The 20,965-nt window shown below is 41.3% G+C and overlaps 2 protein-coding genes across 4 annotated transcripts in view; both read right to left on the reverse strand.

Moving 5' to 3' along the window:
* The window catches only part of ANKFY1 (ankyrin repeat and FYVE domain containing 1), a 69,429-nt gene extending 61,178 nt beyond the window's left edge, over positions 1 to 8,251 (reverse strand). For both annotated transcript variants that reach the window (XM_070772857.1, XM_070772856.1), the window contains exon 1: positions 8,168 to 8,251. In XM_070772857.1, the coding sequence (XP_070628958.1) occupies positions 8,168 to 8,177 (10 nt within the window). In that variant the 5' untranslated portion in view covers positions 8,178 to 8,251. The remainder of the gene's footprint in view (positions 1 to 8,167) is intronic.
* A 3,892-nt stretch (positions 8,252 to 12,143) lies between these two features.
* UBE2G1 (ubiquitin conjugating enzyme E2 G1) overlaps positions 12,144 to 20,965 on the reverse strand; it is an 89,284-nt gene continuing 80,462 nt past the window's right edge. For both annotated transcript variants that reach the window (XM_019980987.2, XM_019980986.2), the window contains exon 6: positions 12,144 to 15,192. The gene's annotated coding sequence lies outside the window, so the exon portion shown is untranslated. The remainder of the gene's footprint in view (positions 15,193 to 20,965) is intronic.

A 20,965-nucleotide genomic window follows, 5' to 3' on the forward strand; every position in this document is an offset into this window, starting at 1 on the left:
ACACCATCTCCTGATATAACAAAGAAAGCAGCCATGGCTGAGACAGTATTCTGTGGGCAACGCGTCTGCTTGCAAATAGCAAGCAAACGTGTCCTTGAAGTACCAGCAAGCTGTAAAGTTCTTACAGGAGGAAGTATACAATTACCATTCTGAGTAATAATGCAGAACCTACAGCTCAGTGCAGTGGTGAGGGGGCGCAGGCTCTGGAGTCAGATCCCAGCCCCAGCACTTTCTAGTTGTCATTCCTCAGGCAAATGCCTCCTTCTCCACCTAGGTTAAGTATGTAAACATAAACAAGGACCTTAGAAGCACACCTGCCCTGCAGTAAGAGGTCAGTACATGTGCGCTATTGTTCTAAGAAAGGCAACATGATATTGCCCTTAAGACAGTGTGCTCTGGACCCTCACTCGCCTGGACTGGAACCCAGGCCCGCATTTACTAGCAGTGTGACCTTGGCAAGTCATTTCTTTCTGCGCTTTGGTTTTCACAAGTAGAAAGTAGGAATAATAATAGTATCTGAGAGTGCTGTCGAGGAGTAATTAAGATATATTAAACTATTCACAACAGTGTCTAGTTTAAAGGTTTACTACCACTTCTTTATCAAGTGACTGATTTTCAGCTGTGGCTTCTTTTTTCTCTTTCTCCAACTTTCCCTTTGAAAAATAAGCCTAGAAATTTAAATAATAGATAAACCTACAGTTTCACCAGAAGAGCTATACTAAGTATCAGTGAAGAATATCAGTACTTGCATCACAATTTCATCATGTTTTTTCCCCAAATAATACCCATTTACTCTTCACCAATGCAGTTGGAGGTCAGATATTTTGATGCGTTCTCTGGTAATTCATCACTCCTCACCTAACCAAAGATGCCTGGGACAAAAAGAAAATCTATATTCACTAGGAATACCCTAAAAAAAGAAACCAACATCAATTGCAATATATATATATAATTTAATCACCAAGTCACAGGACAGAAAAGGACCCAACAAAGCTTCTTAAAAGACTCTTCCTTCGAGGTCGGGAGTTGGCAAACTTTTTCAGTGAAGGGCCAGGTAGTAAATATTTCAGGCTTCACAGTTAAAGCACATCAGTGGTTGCCAGAGGTCAGGGGAATGGGACTGAATGAATGCAAGGGAGTTCGAGGAAATTATTTTAAGATTATAAAAATGTTCTACATCATGATCTAAGATCTCAAGCCAAAGCTCATGCTCATCCCACTGTACCATGCTACCTATTTTCAGTCTCAACGTCAGGACATCAAACAAAAAGTTATTAATTATTAATTCACTGACTTAGAAATTAAATGCTCTTCCCACTCCCTACCTTAAATGTGATTTCTACTCCCTGCCTACTCCAATTCTAACCCACAGTGTATTCGTTAAATCCTTTTAGATGAACAAAACCCTGATATTTCCTTTCTCTACATTTCTATAGTTCTTTCCAGCCCCCAATTTTCACCCTGAATTAGTGTTCTTTGTATAATTCTGTAATTACTAAATGACTTTCTCCCTATGCTTTAACTATGTCCATTAGATGAAAGAAAAATGACTGTAAAACTGGTAACATCTCATTTTGAGAACTACAAAAATAATTTTGTTTCAGTCTTCTACATAACAATATTTCATTAAAGCACATATCATATTCCCAGAGAAAACTGTCTTCCTTGCTGGCATCAGAAAACATAAAATCCTCGCAGGTAATGAATTACCACTACCACTACTTGCCTAAACATGTCGTATTACAGATGTAATTTTTCTTTCACTAGGATTACTAGCGCTAACTACAGTGCTTAATCCTAGGAAAAATGTTTAACAAAAAAGAAATAAGTGGATGTATTTACTGTTGAAATTCAAGTTCACAAAATACCCTAATGAAAAGAGGAAGGGAGGGAGTTCCCTAGTGGCCTAGTGGTTAGGATTCCAGCCTTTCACTACCGTACTGGGGTTCAGTCTCTGGTCAGGGAAGTGAGAGCCCGTAAGCCACAAGGCACGTGCAAAAAAAAAAAAGAAAAAAGAAAAGAGGAAGGGTTAGACAGCAATAGCATCTGGAGGAGAGTACAAAGGAATAGCAAGATACCTCTGCCAGTCTGTACCCTCCCAGTTCACACACACATACACAGACAAGAAGTTTGGACATAATAAAAAGAGTGGTGCTAAAAGATATTTCATATTTTGACTTTTCACCCTTTAAAAAGGCTAGCAATCCTGTTACAACTCAAATGCTTTAACAAAGTCGAAAAGCCATTATTTAACAAAGTTGATTTTAAAAAATCCTTTTACTTCATTTACAAATAACACCTACTACTGAAGACTTCTTAGTTAGGAAAGATGACCTAAGTTTATTTATGTATATGTGTAATATTATATACATGCACGTAGTTATATTTGTTTTAAAAAATGATTTAGTAAAATCCTCTTCTATTCTATACTGATTCAGATTGAAAAAAATTTTTTTGTGGGATATACTGATTTTCACTGAAGCTGACTGATGCATAAATCTTGAGTTTTTAGAAGCTTCCCAGGTGATTCTAATATGCAGGGTTCTCCAGGTTGAGAACCACTAGCCCAAACTACCAGAATGACAGCAGAAAGGAAAAAACATATGTGAGAGCTTTGTAAGACCCACAGGATTTGGTGCTGACTACACAGTTAGAGGGACTTCCCAGGTGGTATGAGTGGTAAAGAACCCGCCTGTCAATGCAGGAGATGAAAAGAGACGTGGGTTAGATCCCTGGGTTGGGAAGATTCCCCTGGAGGAGGGCACAGCAACCCACGCCAGTATTCTTGCCTGGAGAATCCCAGGGACAGAGGAGCCTGGCAGGCTATGGTCCATAGTGTCACAAAGAGTCAGATAAAACTGAAGCAACTTAGTACACACACACACATGCACAGAGCTGGGCGAAGTCAAAAGTAGAGACATTACTTTCAAAGCAATTTTTCCAGTAGTCATGTATGGATGTGAGAGCTGGACCATAAGGAAGTCTGAGCGCTGAAGAATTGATGCTTTGGAACTGTGGTGTTGGAGAAGACTTGAGAGTCCCTTGGACTGGAAGATCAAACCAGTCAATCCTAAAGGAAATCAACACTGATTATTCACTGGAAGGACTTATGCTGAAGCTGAAGCTGTAACACTTTGGCCACCTGATGCAAAGAACTGACTCACTGGAAAAGACCCTGATGCTCGGAAAGACTGAGGGCAGGAGAAGGGGATGACAGAGAATGAGATGGTTGGATGGCATCACCGACTTGAGTTTGAGCAAGCTCCGGGAGTTGGTGAGGGACTAGAAAGTCTGGCATGCTGCAGTCCGTGGAGTTGCAAAGAGTTGGACACGACTGAGCGACTGAACAACAGGGATGACCACTAGGTTACTGACCTTCAGCATTCAGCTGGACAGTGGTACGACTCATCATCGATGCAAAGGAGAAAACTCAGTAAACTATAAGGTACAACATGAGAAACTCTGCCTTCCCCTCTTGGCTGCACTTCCACTAAGGCTGAGACTGTGTTGCTCACTTTGCCACCCCCAGCATAGTTGCCTGTGTGTGTGTGCTGTGTGTTCAGTCATGTCTGATTCTTTGCAACTCCATGGACTGTAGACCACCAGGGTCCTCTGTCCATGGAATTTTCCATAAAATACTTTTTTCCTGATTGTGATTCAACTGATAAGACTTGTCTACAAGTCAGTGGTGTGACTTACACATTTTTCAAAACCTCACTCTGTAGCACTGATCAGAGGTAGAGCTGGCTGCATAGGAAATACTCAACAAATACTAGCTCACTAGCTAATTTTCACACAAACACCAGTCTGACTGGAAATACTTCCAACTGCTTGCTAAGCCATAATCCTCTAAAGGTATACTGGGCATGGTGAAATCTGTCCACAACTGAGGTAAAGACATTTGTTCTCAAATCTGTTCCTTCTCTTCCTGTCAACACCCCAGCCATTATCTGAGTCACCCAGACAAGAACCCTTGAGTCATCTTTGATATTAACCCTCTTGTCAACATGCAAACAGGTTTCACCAGCCCTGTTTTACACCCTCTATAGTGAATGTCTCTCATATCAGTCCTCACCAAGCCCAGTGACCCTTACCAAAGGACTCGTCATCAGTTACTACAGTCTCTGTTCCGACCTCCCTCCCTCCCAAATCCATCCTCTACATTATAGCCTTTTTCACTTGCCTCAGACAATTCTAGTCATGTCACTATCTTGGCTGATACCTTTTAGTAGCCCTACCCCATGGCCCACAGAGTAAAATCTAAATGCTTATTTAAACAATCCCTTCATAATCTGGCCTGTCACATACTTTTCCAACCTCAGATCCTGCTATTCCTTCCACTGAGAATTGTGACCTCTTCCCAACTCACGTCCAAAAGAGGCCTATTTTCCAAAGCCCAGCCCAGAGAAGCCCAGTTTATCTCCTGCAGTACAGGCTTCCCGACACCCCAAACACTCCCCACACCACTTTTCTAAAACATCTCTTCCTAGCCTGAGTATCGTATTTTTCACTCTCTAACCTACAATGCAATTTCTAACACACATGCTCTTCACCTCCTTTCCCGGACTGCTGCATTCCCTATGAAAAGGCTCTAGGTCTGGCTCTTCTTTGGTACCTCTTCCTCCACCCCAACTCCAAGCTCATCCCATCCTCCACCCTACAGTGTCTTACTTACCAGGTGGAGTTCAATAAATACTGTAAGTCCCAGGCCTACTAAGATTTAACAAGAGAGAGACTGTGTGGCAGGTCAAAATGTCTGGCACTGTGATAAAAGGGTTCTTGAGACACTATTTCTTTTGAGATAGAGATGATCCCCCTTTCAAAGCTGAGGAAACTGAGACTGAGAGCAATTCATTGGCTTGCCTATGATCACAGCTTAGTAAAACTAGGATTCAAACCCATGTCCACCTGCAGAGATTGAGCTCTTAAATACTGCACGACTGCTAAGACTAAACTGGGCTGGATGAAAAGTAGGTTAGGCAGCTCCCAGCAGCCTGATATTATTCAGAGCACATTAATACCTGGACCAGGCAGCTTACCGGACAAGGACTAAGGATGTATCCAGACAACTTTTCATTTTTTAGATTTTATGTATTTATTCATTTTGGCCAAGGCACACAGCTTGTAGGATCTCAGTTCCTCAACGAGGGACTGAACCCTGACCCTCAGCAATGCAAGTGAGCAGTCCTAACCGCCAGACCACCAGGGAATTCCCAGTAACTCTTCTTGATGTCTGGTAAATGACACTCAATAATTTATCCATTCCTTCAACCACAGGCATGATTCTAAGTTGGGAAGTACAGCAGTGAACAAAATAGAAAAAGTCTCTGCCCTTGTGGGGGGTCATATTCCAGCAAGGGAATTAAAAGACAAACAAAATCTAGGGACTATCTCTAAAGAGGTGAGAACTGAACAGACACCTGAGTGAATACAAGTCGACTGGCTATATGGAGAAACTGAGGAAGACTGTTTGTGGCCAAGGGAACTGCAGGACAAAGATACTGCAGTTGAAGCATGCTGGGAATGTACGAAGATTAGCGAGGACATTAGTGTGGCAAAATCTTCGTGAATAAGGTAACAGTGTTAACCAGCAGTCAGACTCTGTTGGGACCTGAAGGTCACTGGAAGGCTTTGGAATAAGATCGCTGAGAGCCACAGAAGTGGGGAGGGCATGGAGAAGGTAGGTGTACTGCAAAGAATGAGACAGACATGATCTGATTTATGTTTTAAAGGGAACCCTGGAAACAGTATAAATAGGTTGTGGGGAAGCAAAATGAGGGAGAAAAAGTAAAAGCAGGAAGACCAAGTTGGAGGGACTTTTCCAAGTGATGAAGGACACTTCAATTAGCAGGATAGCTTCAGGGAAGTAGAGTGGAAATTGAAATTAATTTTAGGACTTTACTTAAATATATACAGTCAAAGCAATATCCATGGATGGATGGAAGGAAAGAAGCTTGGTTTCCACACAAGTCCCACTAAGAAGTTACTGTATAAGTCAGTCTAGGCAGGTTGTGTTTACTATTGCTAAGTGCCATTTCCCACAGGCTCACACACTTGCATCACCAAAGGAAAACCATTATCAGGGAGGTTCCCACAGAGTGTGCTTACAGAGCATCCAGTTGTTACATGACACGGATTTTTTGCTATTTGCTTATATGTAAATGAGTGTTTCTAAACAAGCATAGCCAGCTGGATAAATTCTGATTGAAGTACAAGCAGCATTAAACAAGTTAACACCCAGGCAAAACACTGTCCAGCTAATCTTTCCTTCCTGAACATAACAAGCACCCTCAGTTTAATGAGGTAACTGGATTAGAATGATCCACTCAGAATCTTCCCAAAATTTGCGACATTGTTTCCAAAAAGCTTAAATCAGAACACAGAGGAGGAAACTGGAACACAGAAAAGACGATAAAAACTGTCAAGTCAGAACCTCCTGACTACACTTACCTATCTGTACTCCCTTGCCAATTTAACCCTGAAAGGATGCTTTGTTTAAGGTGTGTTCTCCAGGAGCTGGATGTCTCTCAAGGTTACCCTAATACAAATCTCAAGGCACCTGCAGGATTATGGACCAGCATATTCTGCTAGTAGGAGCTCCTCAAGCTGGAATCAGACTGGCAGACACAGCAGGTGCTCAGGAAAACTGCTGAATGAAAACCCAGCTGCTCTCTACAACTTCAATCTCAGTAATGTACTCCCAAAACATTCAACTTCTCTAACTGATGTAAAGGTGCTGGACAATGTCACCCCACCTAAAGCCTTCCTGAACCTTTCCACTCCAATTCACTGCTCTGGGCAACAAGCTCCATTGTGCTGGCTGCCCGCTGTGTTAAAACAATATTAAACAACACTCTGATTTATCCAAAAAACTAGCTTCAGGGGATACCTTAGCTTTCTTTCTATTCCTCTTAATCCTCTTCTGTTTTCATACAATATTTATCTGATGTTTCCCCCACAGCGGGTATAGCTTGGCAGAAAGAGCAGACCAACAGTGGGTACTGGTCCTGGGTATCTCTAGAACTCTGGCCTCAATTCCTTTATCTATAAAGTGCAAATGACACCCATGTCAGACCTCCTTCACAAGGCTGTTGCCAAGTCTAATCAAATGAGAAAAGCTGCAAACTGTCAGGTGCTGCCCAAAGAGAAAATTCAAGTAAAGATGGGTTCAGACAAAGCTTAGCTCAAAATCAATAGGCGAGGCGGGAGCACCAGCCTATTGCATCCAAACGCAATCATTTAGTCGAAGAAGCAGTGTTTTCCTCCAATAATGGGGTGAACACGAGAAGCACACTAGCCAGGTCCGACAGCATCACTTTAGGGTCCCTGGCAGGTAACTCCCATCTCTGGGTCTTCTTTCCCCCAACCTGTACAAGGCTTTGACAATGAAGGATTCTAAGGCTGCTACGTTAAGGCAGACAGAATGGGAGAAGCCAAACTGCCTTTACCTGCAGTGTCATAAAGAAAGCGCCAGAAAGCAGCAAACAGTAAGGATAGGACTGAGAGGCAAAGGAGCCGAGGTCTGGTTTAGCACATCTTTTAGGAGCAGTGTGACCTTGGCCAACTACTCTAACTAGCAAACCTCCTCCTCCTGTCCACATCTCTAAACCTGGGGAAAGAACCCCAGCCGACCCGAATCTCTTGGAGCTGCTGGGAAGCCCAGAGCCTACAGCGCCCGCCCGTCTGGCGCGTCGGCCAGTGACAGCCCTGGCTCACCCCGACCCTCACCCCGGGAAGAGTCCCAGGCTCTTCCGCAGGCAAGGGATATACCCCTTCCGGATGTGGGACCTGCCAGGACAGCAGTTTCGATTTCTTAAGGAGAAGTGTTACTTCCCCAGCCGTCCCAGCGCCGCTGGTAATCAAAGGAGCCTCCCCGGCGGCCCTGGGGATCCCAGCAGCTGCACTCAGTCCCGGCACGCGACCTAGTGACCGGCTCTGGACCCCGCAGCGGTCCCCTGGGGTCGGAGACGCCGGGAGGGGCGTTGCCATAGGAATAGCGCTCGAGACCCCCGCCCCAGGCGCCCGGCAGAGGCTGGACAGGAAGGCTCGCGAGACCCGCTGTGCCCCATGCGACCATGCCCGGTCGTTCCCGCTCAGGGCTGCTTGGCCCAGCCAGCAGCGCCCCCAAAGCTCCGCGCCTTCCCGCGCGGCTCCACAAAAACCCTACCTTCCGCCATGTCGGGCCCGGCCCTGCCTCAGCCTCGCGAGATGTGCACCGCTCAACTGGAGCGGCGCATAACGAAGGCCCTCAAGTCTCGCGAGAGTCATGGAGGCCAGACAGAGGGAGGAGTCGAGACGAGGTAAGAGCAGTGAATGAAAGTAGAGGGGGTAGTTGGATACCCGAGGAACTGAAATTCTGGCTCTCTGCTCCTAGTGGTTTCGAGGCTCTGGACTATCACATCCTGACTAGGCTCTATCATATTCCACGCCCTAGGGAGGGGACTGAAAAGGATGAGCGCAGCGAGCACTGCTGTTCCTTTGGGAAAATATGGCAGTGAGAGGGTCGAGAAAGGGGTTTTCTTTGGTTTTAGGTTTGTAAAGATGTGAGAGGCTGAGAGAAAAGAGCCAAAGGAGACGGAAAGGCTAATGAAGTTCAAGGTCCTTGGGGAGGCAGGATGCCCTGCAGGAATTTAGGGGAAGTGATGCACTGTAGATTTCAGGCAAGTCACTGTTTTCTACCAAGACATCAGGATACAAGAATGTGCTTGCGGATACATGTGAAAGAGGGAAGAGATAAGGAGATTGCTTGATGCCATCAATTTTATGGTTGAAATTCTTAGGCAAGAGAACCAAAAAAGAGTGAAGAAAAAGAAGTTGGAAGGCCTGGTTTCAGGCCTTTCAGAACTCAAGACACCTGTCTGCAGAAACAGAGAATAAGGGGGAAAGGGGGAGGATTTGAAGATAAATTTTAGGTGCTGCTTAGGTTAAGCATTACTGGGTGTGAGATGGAATGGAGAAGGAATTTGCAAACAATAGTCATGGGGTTAAATTTTTGAGGAAGGAGGAGGAATTCTGGATGAGGGATAGATACCAAGGCAATGAAAGGGGAGAGGGTATTGAAATGTGTAAGAATAGTGGTGTGCTCAGGGAAATGGTGTCCTCGTTGTGACAAGAGACTGAAGATGTGGGAGGAGGAATGGACAGGGAGGTTTGTAGAGCTGTATTGAGCAAGCAGCGCTTAGACTAAGGAGGGCAGGGCAATACTTGCCAGACCCAACAGAGGTGCCATAGCTCAGTGCTTCCATGTCAAGAATGGTGAGCCCTTGGGGCCATTAGGGTAGCCAGGCAGAGGCAGCCCCATCTGTTATCCTATGCTGCTAAGACACTTCAGTCGTGTCCAACTCTGTGCGACCCCATAGACGGCAGCCCACCAGGCTCCCCCGTCCCTGGGATTCTCCAAGCAAGAACACTGGAGTGGGTTACCATTTCCTTCTCCAATGCATGAAAGTGAAGTCGCTCAGTTGTGTCTGACCCTCAACGACCCCATGGACTGCAACCCACCAGGCTCCTCCATCCATGGGATTTTCCAGGCAGGAGTACTGGAGTCGGGTGCCATTGCCTTCTCCGTTATCCTATGAGTGCCCTACAAATATATTCTAGGTCATAACCTAAAAGTGGTCAGGAAGTAATGCCATAGCTGATGGCTGGGTTTGTATCATACGATTTATTTTTGCCCCTTCACCAGCACTAGCCTAGTGTCTGGCATACAGCAGGTGCTCAAAATATTTGATGAGCTGTTGCTGTGAGCTATACCAGGAGTCAGGAGAACTGGGTTCAGACTTGGCTTTGTTGCTGATTTGTAGTGTTGATCATGGGCAAATCTCTGCAAGGTGTAGGCTGTTTCATCAGATTCTCCATCGATTTCAAGAGGGAGTTTGACTAGGGGGATCTTGACCTCCTTTTAGAATCTGATGAAAACCAGGGATCCTCTGCTTTAGAGTAGTACACATGTAGGAGTAAACAAATTTTGCTTGGACTAGATGCCCACAGTCAAACAAGAACTCTTCTTAAGGGATTTAACCAACTCAAGGGCTTTACTACCTTATCACAGCCTAACTTCAAGAAACCCTCTAACAGAAGTGAAAGCACTCTAAGTGATGTCTGTAATATTAATACAGCCCTGTCTGGGCCCTTGTCTTTTGAGTAGACTTACTGGCATAAAAACAACCTGTGAAACTAAACATCTGGAGTACTCAGCGAATTACACCCTACAGGCTTGGATGGAGCTACATTAGATGTGATCTAAAATATAGACAGGGTTCATTTTGGACCTAATTCACATCTTGTTGTCTGATATAGAGGAACACTGTGTGGAGTTGTCTCCGACAGGGAGCATGAAGTGCAGGAATAGTTAAATGCTGCCTGCCTTAAGAGCATAGGGGAACAGACTCTTTCTAGGGAGGCAGCGTCATTTCATGGTAGAACGGGAGGGAGGCAATCACGAGGCTGGTAGTCCCATGGATTGGGTTCAAGTACTAGCCTCAACACATTAACTCTCTGTGTGACCTTGGAAAAATTGTTCCTGAGCTAAGAGGTAAAGCACCCAGTAAGGGAGTTCGTGAAACTGAATCCTGGCCATGAAACTTACTTGCTCCAGTCTTGATAAATTACTCTGAACCTGTTTATACCTGTGGACCCTTCTAAGGATTTGACTAGATCCTTTACAAAAAGAATATCTAGCACAAGCCTGCCACAAAGTGGAGGCTCAGTGAACAGGAACTTGACTTCTGGTGCTCATTAGGAATAAGGAGAGGTTACCATGCTACTACAGTTCCTTACATACACAGTACTATTATAGTTGTTCCTAATGGAGACTGCTGGTAAGGGAAAACCAAGTACCTGTCTGTGACCTGTGCAGCTCCTGTGTCCAAGCTGTGTCTGGCTGCCTTTTGTGAAAGCCCTTCCCTTCACCTTCAGTTTATTTCACTTATGTGAATAGGTTTCAAACTCCTTCTTAATCGTTTCAGTGCAGCCCAGTGGGGTGTGCAGACTCAGTGGAACGAGAAGCCTTGTCCCACCTTGGCAGCCAGGTTACACCATCTGAAACTGAGCAACCAAAAATTCCTTATCCTGGAAATACTTAGCTGTGAGAATTGAATCCTGTTGAGGTTTGCAGTCCTCCAGAAAATTAAAATTTTTAATTTGGTGACGTGTTACCAACTCTAGAGAGAGATGGAAAATCAACAAGTCCTTCCTCAAACTTGCACACAGTAGGCATAGTCAAGAACCGGTTCATCTGCATTGGAAATGGCATCCAAATAAAACTCTTGCTATATACCTTGAATAGATCATTATGCTTAAAACTGACATTTAAAGTTTAGGAACATCATCTAGACCTTTCTATAACAGTTTTATTTCAAATATACTTTTCAGAAAAATTAAAACTAAAAAATGAGCCACCATTTTCCCCAAACTTCCCTCAAGGACGATTTTCTTCTTGTGATTAAGAGATCTGGCTCCTTGTTCTTTTCTGAAGAGGCCTTTAAACCACTGGCAACTTCTATCAAGAGAGACAAACTTTCAACACCTCCAAACCCATACAAACTATATTTAAGGATGCAGGGTAAAAAGCTGAATATTCAAATCCTGAATCCTGTTGGAGTTTGCAATCCTTCAGAAAAAAATTTTAATTTGGAAAAATTAAGGGGAAAAAAGTACACAGGTCTTGCCTCATTTGCCACTAACTTACTGATTCTGGGCATATATCAGGGTCAGGTTCGCCCATCTGTTTAGAGAAGGGAAGGTGGTGACTGAGACCTCTGGGTCTCTTCTAGTTCACTCACATCTGAGTCTGGGTTCTTTACCTTTTAGCTTATCTTCATGGTACAGCCAGTTTAGGCTACAGACAAAATCCCCAGTAATGCTCTAACAGGTGCTCATTTTATTTTACATAAGGTTCTAAATCAGCATGCATGAAATTCTGATGAAGAATGGTTGGCTGGCCTCATACTGGAAATTTTAAGACTATTATATGAGATTGGAAGTCAAGTGAACTTCCTATCCTCTGGTTCCTTCTTTAAATGAAGTTTTAAAAATTAGTTATCAAGATTCCCCAGTGGACCCTTTGGTATCATGTGCTGTTTATATAGAAATACCATAACTTACTTTGGAGACCTACATCCTAAAACCAAAACAGCTCATGATACAGCCTCTAAGTCATCATTTATTGATTCATAGAGCACCCATCACATGATCCAGGTGCTTTACATACAGTAAACATCACAACAGAACTCTCATATAAATACAATCAACAAATTACAGGAAAAAAAAAAACTGGAATGAAGCAACATTAGGTCAAATTTCAAAGATGCTGAGAAGTGGCAGTACACAAAAGGTAATTCCACCAACTGGAGACCAGATGGGCAAAGATACACAGGCATGACAATCCCAAATGGGCAGATTTGTAGAGGGTGAATGAGCATATAAAATTTCACAACCAAGAATGAAGGCCATTAAAGATACTATGACACCCAAGTGATCACAGAACTAGTCGAAAAACCTCACAAAGATATTACCTTGTAATGACACGGAAACCAACCTCATTTGGATTTTAAGCTCACCAGAAGAGGCCAGAAAGCCACGGAAATAGTCCATCTCATTATGAGCCCAGACTGAAATCGATAAGCCTTTACAAGAAATTGGAGTAAATTTAGGAAACAGCCAACAGTTCTACAATCCTTAAGACTATACAGGTGTTGTTGATAGTTGGCACGTGGTCAGGGAGAAAAATCCTTTCCCTAAAGCAGAGGACTCACCTCACACAAATGATGAGGCATTGCTGGGACAAAAGCCACCAGAATTAGTGTCACCTGAGTGTGGTTTAATATCAAATGTAGAGCCATTTAGATTCACACTGTCAGATGAACACTGGGAAAGGCACAGATGACACCTCTGACAGAGGAAGCCGAAACATCTCTCGAGGTTTGTGTTTCCATATGTAGCATGGTCAGGGCACCAGGTGGTAAAGGGCATCAAGAGGTTTGCTCATTTCTGGCTCTCCAACTCCCCAAGATCTAGCCCTAAAAAACACACAATCACACCAAAGTAACTGCATTAAAGTGGCACTTAAGAGTTTAAGAATAGTTGTCCCTGAGTTACTTGGTCCTTTGCTCCTCCCTGAAGAGTCAAATCCCAGGTTTTAACTCAAGAGATTGCTAGGAGAATTACAGCCACAAGAGAGCAAAACTCAGACTCCATCTTGCCACAAACCACCATCACGTGGACAATTTAAGAATAAAAGGGATGGCATTCAAAGTCCCAGGTAAGTATGCAGTACTGGTGCTTTGGGGAAACAGTGCTGACAGAGTCTTTGAAAAAGTAAAGTCACACACACAAAAAAAGTAAAGTCACAAGCAGAGTTCTTAGAGAAAACTGGCTGCAGTGACTCAAAACAGTTTCACATTCAGCCATCATACATTTACAGGCTTTTTGTTTGTTTTTTAATGCTTCAGAGTGAAGAAGAGGCTGAGATTTAGAAAAATCACTCTCTACTCTGACTACATCCTTAATTATTTCACTTTAAAAAAGACACGCAAAGTTTGTAAAGGACTGGCTACTTGCAGGAATCCTTTCATTCTGTCAAAAAATTTCTCCAAACCCCACAAAGCAGAGATGTACCAGTTCTCACTGATTCTCAACAGTTAAACACCATGTCTCATCAGGTACTGTCTCAAGTTCTGCCCCTTCTATGCCAGACACTGTCCCAGTCCCAACTTTATACCAAACACAGAAACCTGGGCCTGCCTTTAACACTGCACATGCTTATTTTACCACTTCCTGAAAACTGTTTTAGAAAACTTATAGTATGAAATATATTTATGCTCAAACAGTAAGAAAAACCCAAGTGGACTATGTCAGTGACAGAATCTATATGTCAAACAGCAAAGCATTTATAGCCCTGTAATGCTTTGAGATTCATATAAGAATCCATAGAGAGTCCAATATATATACTGATGGCCGTGTGATTTTCAAGTATTAAGTTTGTTTGCATAAGGAATCAACCTGAGATTTTTCTAAACTGCACTTCTCTGACACTCATTATTATAACCTTCATTCAATACAATAAAAGCCAACAACTTGACAAATTATTGGAAAAAAATTATATTTTGGAAGAACTCACTACATAAGGTGACAGAATTCCAAAATCAAATTACATGAAAATATACATCGCAATTTCTTTGTACAATAGGTGAGAAAATTCTGCAGTATTAGAATAGAGGCAAAGAAATATGAAGGGCTAAGGGGAAGGGTACGAGGGTAAACAGCATTTTTAATAGCAAACCCAGAAGTTAAGTAGAAAGCCTGTAGCTGTGCATGCTTTATTCATCCAACCTTCACATTAGGTAACTGAGGGCAAAAATAAAACCAAATCAGAGTTTTGTGTTGGGAGTAAATTGCAATCATTTTAAATCTGAATTGAATCCAGAACTAACTCTTTTTAGTTCCTAGGGATAATGACTGAATTCAAGAGCTCTCAACGACAAGAAAATGTTATTGCTGTATCCAATCTGAGAGATGGGTGCAGGTACAATACAAAAGGGACAAAGCACCTAGTGATGACCGCTCCTCTGAAGTCATCATTAAAAATCAAGTAGTTGCTTATTGAGTACTTCGGTATTTGAACTAAATGATTTGAAAACTTCCTGGCAGACACAAGAGATAAAAGTAAAGGGGAGTGTGTCAAAACAAAGAAGATACAAAAGTTTAGTAAGTGGAAAGAGTTTAATGAAGCCTCAATGGTTTAAAGGAAATTAAATGGAAACTTTTAATCCTAATTGCTTTTTATCTGACATGCTTTAAGGAGTCTTTTAAAACTGATAAGAAACAATGAATAGGGAAAGAAAACCTGCTAAAATTTTTTAGAATTTACACGATTCTTATTCTACTACAAGAAAGCATTATTTGGTACAAGGTGTATTTGTGGATGTACATGAACAGTATATATATTATCCGGATCATGTTGTGCTATGTACAGGTCTTTACAATTCTTCCTGAAGGTTAAAACAGTTCATTAGAATTCAAAATGCGTAATCATCTGTAAGTTGGCACTTGTTAGGCTCTTGTCAGCATTGATACTGGCATGTTTTATTGCAGCCCAGTTCCAGCCAGTGTTTGCCAACTTGTTACAACAGAAGTCCAGCAATAGGTGGGTAGAGTGCAGGAAAAACAGTGCCATGTTTCTCAATTGGAGACCTACAAGAAAGCAAACAGCATTATATAGTGAATTTAAAAGTTACAGAAGGATTAATTGATTAGCAATTTTTATTTGTATTCCACTTCTTGGGAAACAAATTCTTCATTTCACTTTAAGCTCACTTTTGCCCACGTCCAATATGGTAGCCACATCCAACCATTTCATTTTAAATTCAAATAATAGTTCATAAAGTTTTAAATTTAGTTCCTCAGTAACACTACCCACATATCAAGTGCTCAGTGTGCCTAGTGACTACCATACTGGATACTGCAAATATAGATTATATCCACCAGTGAAGAAAGTTGTATCACACAGACTTAACTTAGAGACTTCTCTAAGTTCAGCCCAAACCTATTTTATCCATCCAGGCTCCAACAAATGATCTTCTCTCCCAATTAGAGTTTTCTATTGTTTTGTATCTGCTGATCTCCTGTCTTCAATTAGACTAGAAGAACCACAGCTAAATAAAAACATCCGTCACCTTATGGAGTGCTTATTATGTGCCAAGCAGTATACAAAGTGCCTTAAAAACTCATCTCATGTAATGCTCATAATTACCATATAAAGGGGTTTCCCCCATTTTACAGAGAAAAGAAAGACAAGGTCAAAGAGCTAATAAATGGCAGAGTTTTCTGTTCAAAAGGTTAACAAAACACTTGTTTCAGTTAAAAAAAAAAATCTAGTGAAATGATTAAACTTTTTAGAGCTTTTATTATATGAATGTGTCCTTTGAAATATGTAAGAGGAGCACAAGAAAGGGGCAAGGGAGAAAAATGCCTATTAGTGTTACATCAGATCAACTGCTTCGAAACTCGGGAGTCTGTATCACCTGCCAAGCCATTGTTGGTCACAAGAAGACTCATACATAATAACTAGGAATCCAAGGGATATAATTTTAAACTCCTAACAAAGAAGCCAAATGTACTTATTAGAGCCAGCATGGCAAATATTTAACTTATACCAGACATGGGAAAAGTTCAATGTGTCTTCTAAATCCCCAAATGAAGTTATCAATATTACAGTCACCCAAATTCAACCATACCAAAGCTCTGCAGTGGGCAGGAAGAAAACTGTGGGATATTTATGGTCAAACATGTGCCTGTTTCTAGAATCTAGACTACCTCCTAAGACAGCTCTTGAGAAGTAGAATGACTGCTAAATTTCTCCCCAAAGGGCTCGTAGCAACCAATGTAAATGATCCCCAGCAAAGCTCTGAATCCACCAAACCTTTCACCAGCACCAGGTTCTATCCTTTGCACACAGATACACATATATGTACATATTTTATTAGAAAATCTAAAGGCACAGACTGATCCTCAAGAAAAATTGTAATGAATAGGATTGTAATTCCAGGTTATGTTACTTAAAATGTTTTTCCAAAGACTATATACCACACTCAAATTAATCCCTGGTCAGTTAACTTCTCAGGGCTGAAAAAGAACTGGGTATAGAACTTAGGCATTCAGTAATCACTCTCTTATGTTATGAACAAGAAATTTCAGGGCCACAAAACAATCATTTAAAAACCATTTCCAGGTGAGGTTTTAAAGAAAAATACCCCAGAGAAGACTGACTACAGAAACTCATTAATTATCTAATATCAGACATTCAAGCCTTTTAATAGTGAGGAACCAGCTTTAAATAGCTTTAGCGTCTTGCAGGCAGAGAAAAAAAAAATCTATTTCCCCTCCTTTGAATAAAATATATTCTAAACAGAAAAAAAGCCTTGGTACAGCAAAAGCAAGTTTGCTGTTCTTTGCTCTAGAAAGAAAAATTCTAGAAGCTGAATTTACCTAATACTCAAATAAATGGTGTTGATCTAAAATAGTCATTTTACATATATAAGATATACATATATCCTATTTACATATATAGGATATATATACATATATATATGTATGTAGATTTACATATATAGGATATATATATATTCTATTTCTGGTTTAAAATCTGTGTGGTGGTGTTAAAAATCACACTGTTTTCATATCAACTTTATGAAATAAGTATCTGTTTTTTGCCTTAAACCTAAGTCTTAACTATTCCTGATTCCTAACCTACAAATCTGGAGATGGTTTAGCTTCAAAGTGTCTTATTCCATTTATTTCTAAAACTAGAATCATATCATTAATTTTCCAAGTGGCTACACATTTTAATCTTTAAGAAGGCCTAAAAAATAAAAAGCAGACAAGCATGCTTTAAAAAAAACAACACACACAAAAAACACTTTTTGATGTTAAAAGGCAATAATGAAAGTAATTTCTCACTCAAGGGTAAGTGTCCCAATAATCTCAACCATTCTTAAGTGAAACCAGTCCATAAGTTAAATAGGTTTATATCAGGGCATTACCTTTCTTCCAAAAGTTCCAATTCATTCTACACTGCCACCAAGTGTGGTGGCACTAAACAACTCTCCCCCATCACCAACCCATCCTTCTCCCCCAAACTGAACTATTCTTATTCTTTCCTTTATGTTATCCACTTTGGACCATTCACACATTTCCTTTCTGAGGTCTAACAGCTCACTCTCCTAGCTCTTCTCCTGGTGACGAACCAGCCCACGTATTTCTGTCCCCAGCGTCTGAAGGATGCTGTCCTTGGCCCTAGTAAGTACTGCTCTCTGTACCAAATGAATGGACATCTCTACTCTGGAGACTTCTAATCTCACTCACAGCCCTACGTTTAACCTCTATCTTAACCATTCAGTACTAGGCATGTGCTGACTTAAAGCCATGCTCTGCTATTACTCCCAGTAAAGCTTTCCATGTGGTTTAACATTCCTGTGCCTGGTCTAACTGGCCAGGTGAACAGTTCTTTATTGGCCTGGATAGTATCTATGGTACTCTGGAGAACCCCTTCTTTCCCAAGACAATAGTGCCTTTGGAAATATTCATTAAATAAGAAATGAAATGAGTTCAAGGTGTGCTGTTCTTGGTGTTACTTCTCATTCCAAGATATAAATCTTAAACCTTAATAACATGCAACTGTTAAAGGGAAGCAGATATATATTACTGACAATTGATATTAATAAAATATCAAAAGACAACATTAACCAGAAAGCTCAGAGTGGACACAATGTATACATGTATGCTATAGACACAGACAAAATCACACTTGTATGTACATGGGTGTTGGGGTAGATTAGATTTCTGAAAGATTAAGCATGGTTACTTCTGAGAACTGGTGGGCTGAGATGGGAAAGAGGTTTACTTTTCCTTACATATAGCTGCAGCTCTAAAGGTAGCAGTCAGATTCAGAGGAAACCAAGAGACAGCCATGATATTTATGGGTAAGAGAAGATGTTTCTAGAAGGGAGATCAATAGTCAATTCAGTTCAAATGCTACAGAAATTAAAAAACCAAAACTAAGGGACTTTCCTAGAGGTCCAATGGTTAAGACTCCATGCTTCCACTGCATTCCTGGTTGGGGAACTAAACCCCTCATGCCACAGGCAAAAAACAAACAACAAAAATACCCTCATCAAAACTGAAATTAAGCCTTTGAATGTGGCAAACAGGCAGCCCCTGGTCTCCTTACTACTTTAGTATTCTATGGAGAAGGAAGGTGAGCATAACATGCTGCAAGACTGACAGTTAAAAAAACAAGGCAAAGTCCTTTTGTTTCCCAGGTCCCTCTCTTCCTCCCTAAAGTACTACTGCAAAATTTAAGAATTTTATGTATTTCTTCTAGTCCTTTCTTTTTAAAAAACTTTCATTCTGTCAGATAACTACAACAGAATGGTGGGTTTTACTTATATATAAATGGTATCATTCTTTTTTCTTGTTATCACATTGCTTCTCCTATTCAAGACTGTTAACTATGTGATTACATATAACTAAGTCTACATTATATATTTTCGTTGATTAACAATATTGTAACTGATATTAATAATAACTGATTACTTCTGATGGGGCTTTTAAAAATTACACACAGTATTATAAGCAATATCTTTGTATCATGTCTCTTTGTATACATGTGCTAGAGTTTCTCTTAACCTATACACCTAAATTGCAGGATATGTGTTTTCAAATTGACTGCTGCTGCTGCTGCTAAGTCGCTTCAGTCGTGTCCGACTCTGCGACCCCAGAGACGGCAGCCCACCAGGCTCCCCCGTCCCTGGGATTCTCCAGGCAAGAACACTGACTAGGTATTACCAAATCACTCTCCAGTGTTGACAGAACAGCCTCACATGCCAGGAAGGAGTTCAAGTATATACCATTTCCTGAAATCCTCACCAACACCTGGGTTTCTTGGACATTTTGATTTTGACAGCCTGATGAATTTGATGTCATCCCCTGCAGCTTTGTATTTCTGCTTATAAATGCAGCTGAGTTACTTGTGGCATGCATAACAACTATCAGCTTTCTTTTGCTTCTTTATCTATTCATATCATTTTACTTTGTGCTGATATTCTCATTGATTTTCAAAATTTTGTTGTAGACAGTAGATAGAAATCCTAAATATTAGATTAGAGAAATATTTTCCCAGTTTGCCACTTATTTTTATTTCTTTTGTCTTGTCATAATATTTAAGTTTTGGGTTTTGATGTAGCCAAATTTATCATTTTTCCCTTTTATGGGTGTTATTTGTGCCTAATAAATCCTTCTCTACTTTGATATTCTCCTGTATTTTGTTTTAGTAGTTTTGTTTTTCATATCTGTCTTATGTTTTAAAACTTACTGGAGACAGTTTAGCCTCCTCCCTTTCTCAGTCAGCAAGACCACTACAGATCACCTGTATCATTGGCAGTGAGATGGGTGTGTCCTGAAGCCCACTGAGGAGAGTTTTCACTTTTCTTCATAATCTTATTGTAGCAAAGGCGATAAGAAAGGCTCAGCATTTCAGGAGCCTTAATTTTTAAGGAGATATGGGTGAGATGTGGAGGCCAATCCTTAAATGATCCAAATAGGAAACCCATCAAGGGTGTGGTCCTATTGAGATAACCACATACTGTGAATGTGGTCTCAAATAAGCAGGGGAGAGAAGACGGCTGCTTAGGACCAACAGAAGCCATATACAGATCCATTTGTACTTCTACTTGTGAGCCAATGACTCTAGATTCACATGTACACATATGCAACTAGGTAAAGCAGTGAGTCTTCTGTCCTGCTGTCTTGGGTACAGTTCAGTTCAGCTCAATTGCTCAGTTGTGTCTGACTCTTTGCAACCCCGTGGACTGCAGCACGCCAGGCTTCCCTGTCCATCACCAACTCCTGGAGTTTACTCAAACTCACGTCCATTGAGTTGGTGACGCCATGCAACCATCTCATCCTCTGTCGCCCCCTTCTCCTCCCGCCTTCAATCTTTCCCAGCATCAGGGTCTTTTCAAATGAGTCAGTTCTTCGCGTCAGGTGACCAAAGTATTGGAGTTTCAGCTTCAGCATCAGTCCTTACTCTCAAGAATCTTCTCCAACACCATGGTTCAAAACCATCAATTCTTTGTGCTCAGTTTTCTTTATAGTCCCAACTATCACATCCATACATGACCACTGGAAAAACCATAGATTTTGACTAGATGGACCTTTGTTGGCAAAGTAATGTCTCTGCTTTTTAATATGCTGTCTAGGTTGGTAATAACTTTTCTTCCAAGGAGCAAGCGTCTTTTAATTTCATGGCTGCGGTCACCATCTACAGTGATTTTGGAGCCCAAAAAAATAAAGTCTGTCATTTTTTCCCCATCTCTTTGCCATGAAGTGATGGGACTGGATGCCACGATCCTAGTTTTCTGAATGTTGAGTTTTAAGCCAACTTTTTCACTCTCTTCTTTCACTTTCA

The sequence above is a fragment of the Bos indicus genome, chromosome 19 (genome assembly GCF_029378745.1).
Source record: "Bos indicus isolate NIAB-ARS_2022 breed Sahiwal x Tharparkar chromosome 19, NIAB-ARS_B.indTharparkar_mat_pri_1.0, whole genome shotgun sequence".
Lineage (NCBI taxonomy): Eukaryota > Metazoa > Chordata > Mammalia > Artiodactyla > Bovidae > Bos > Bos indicus.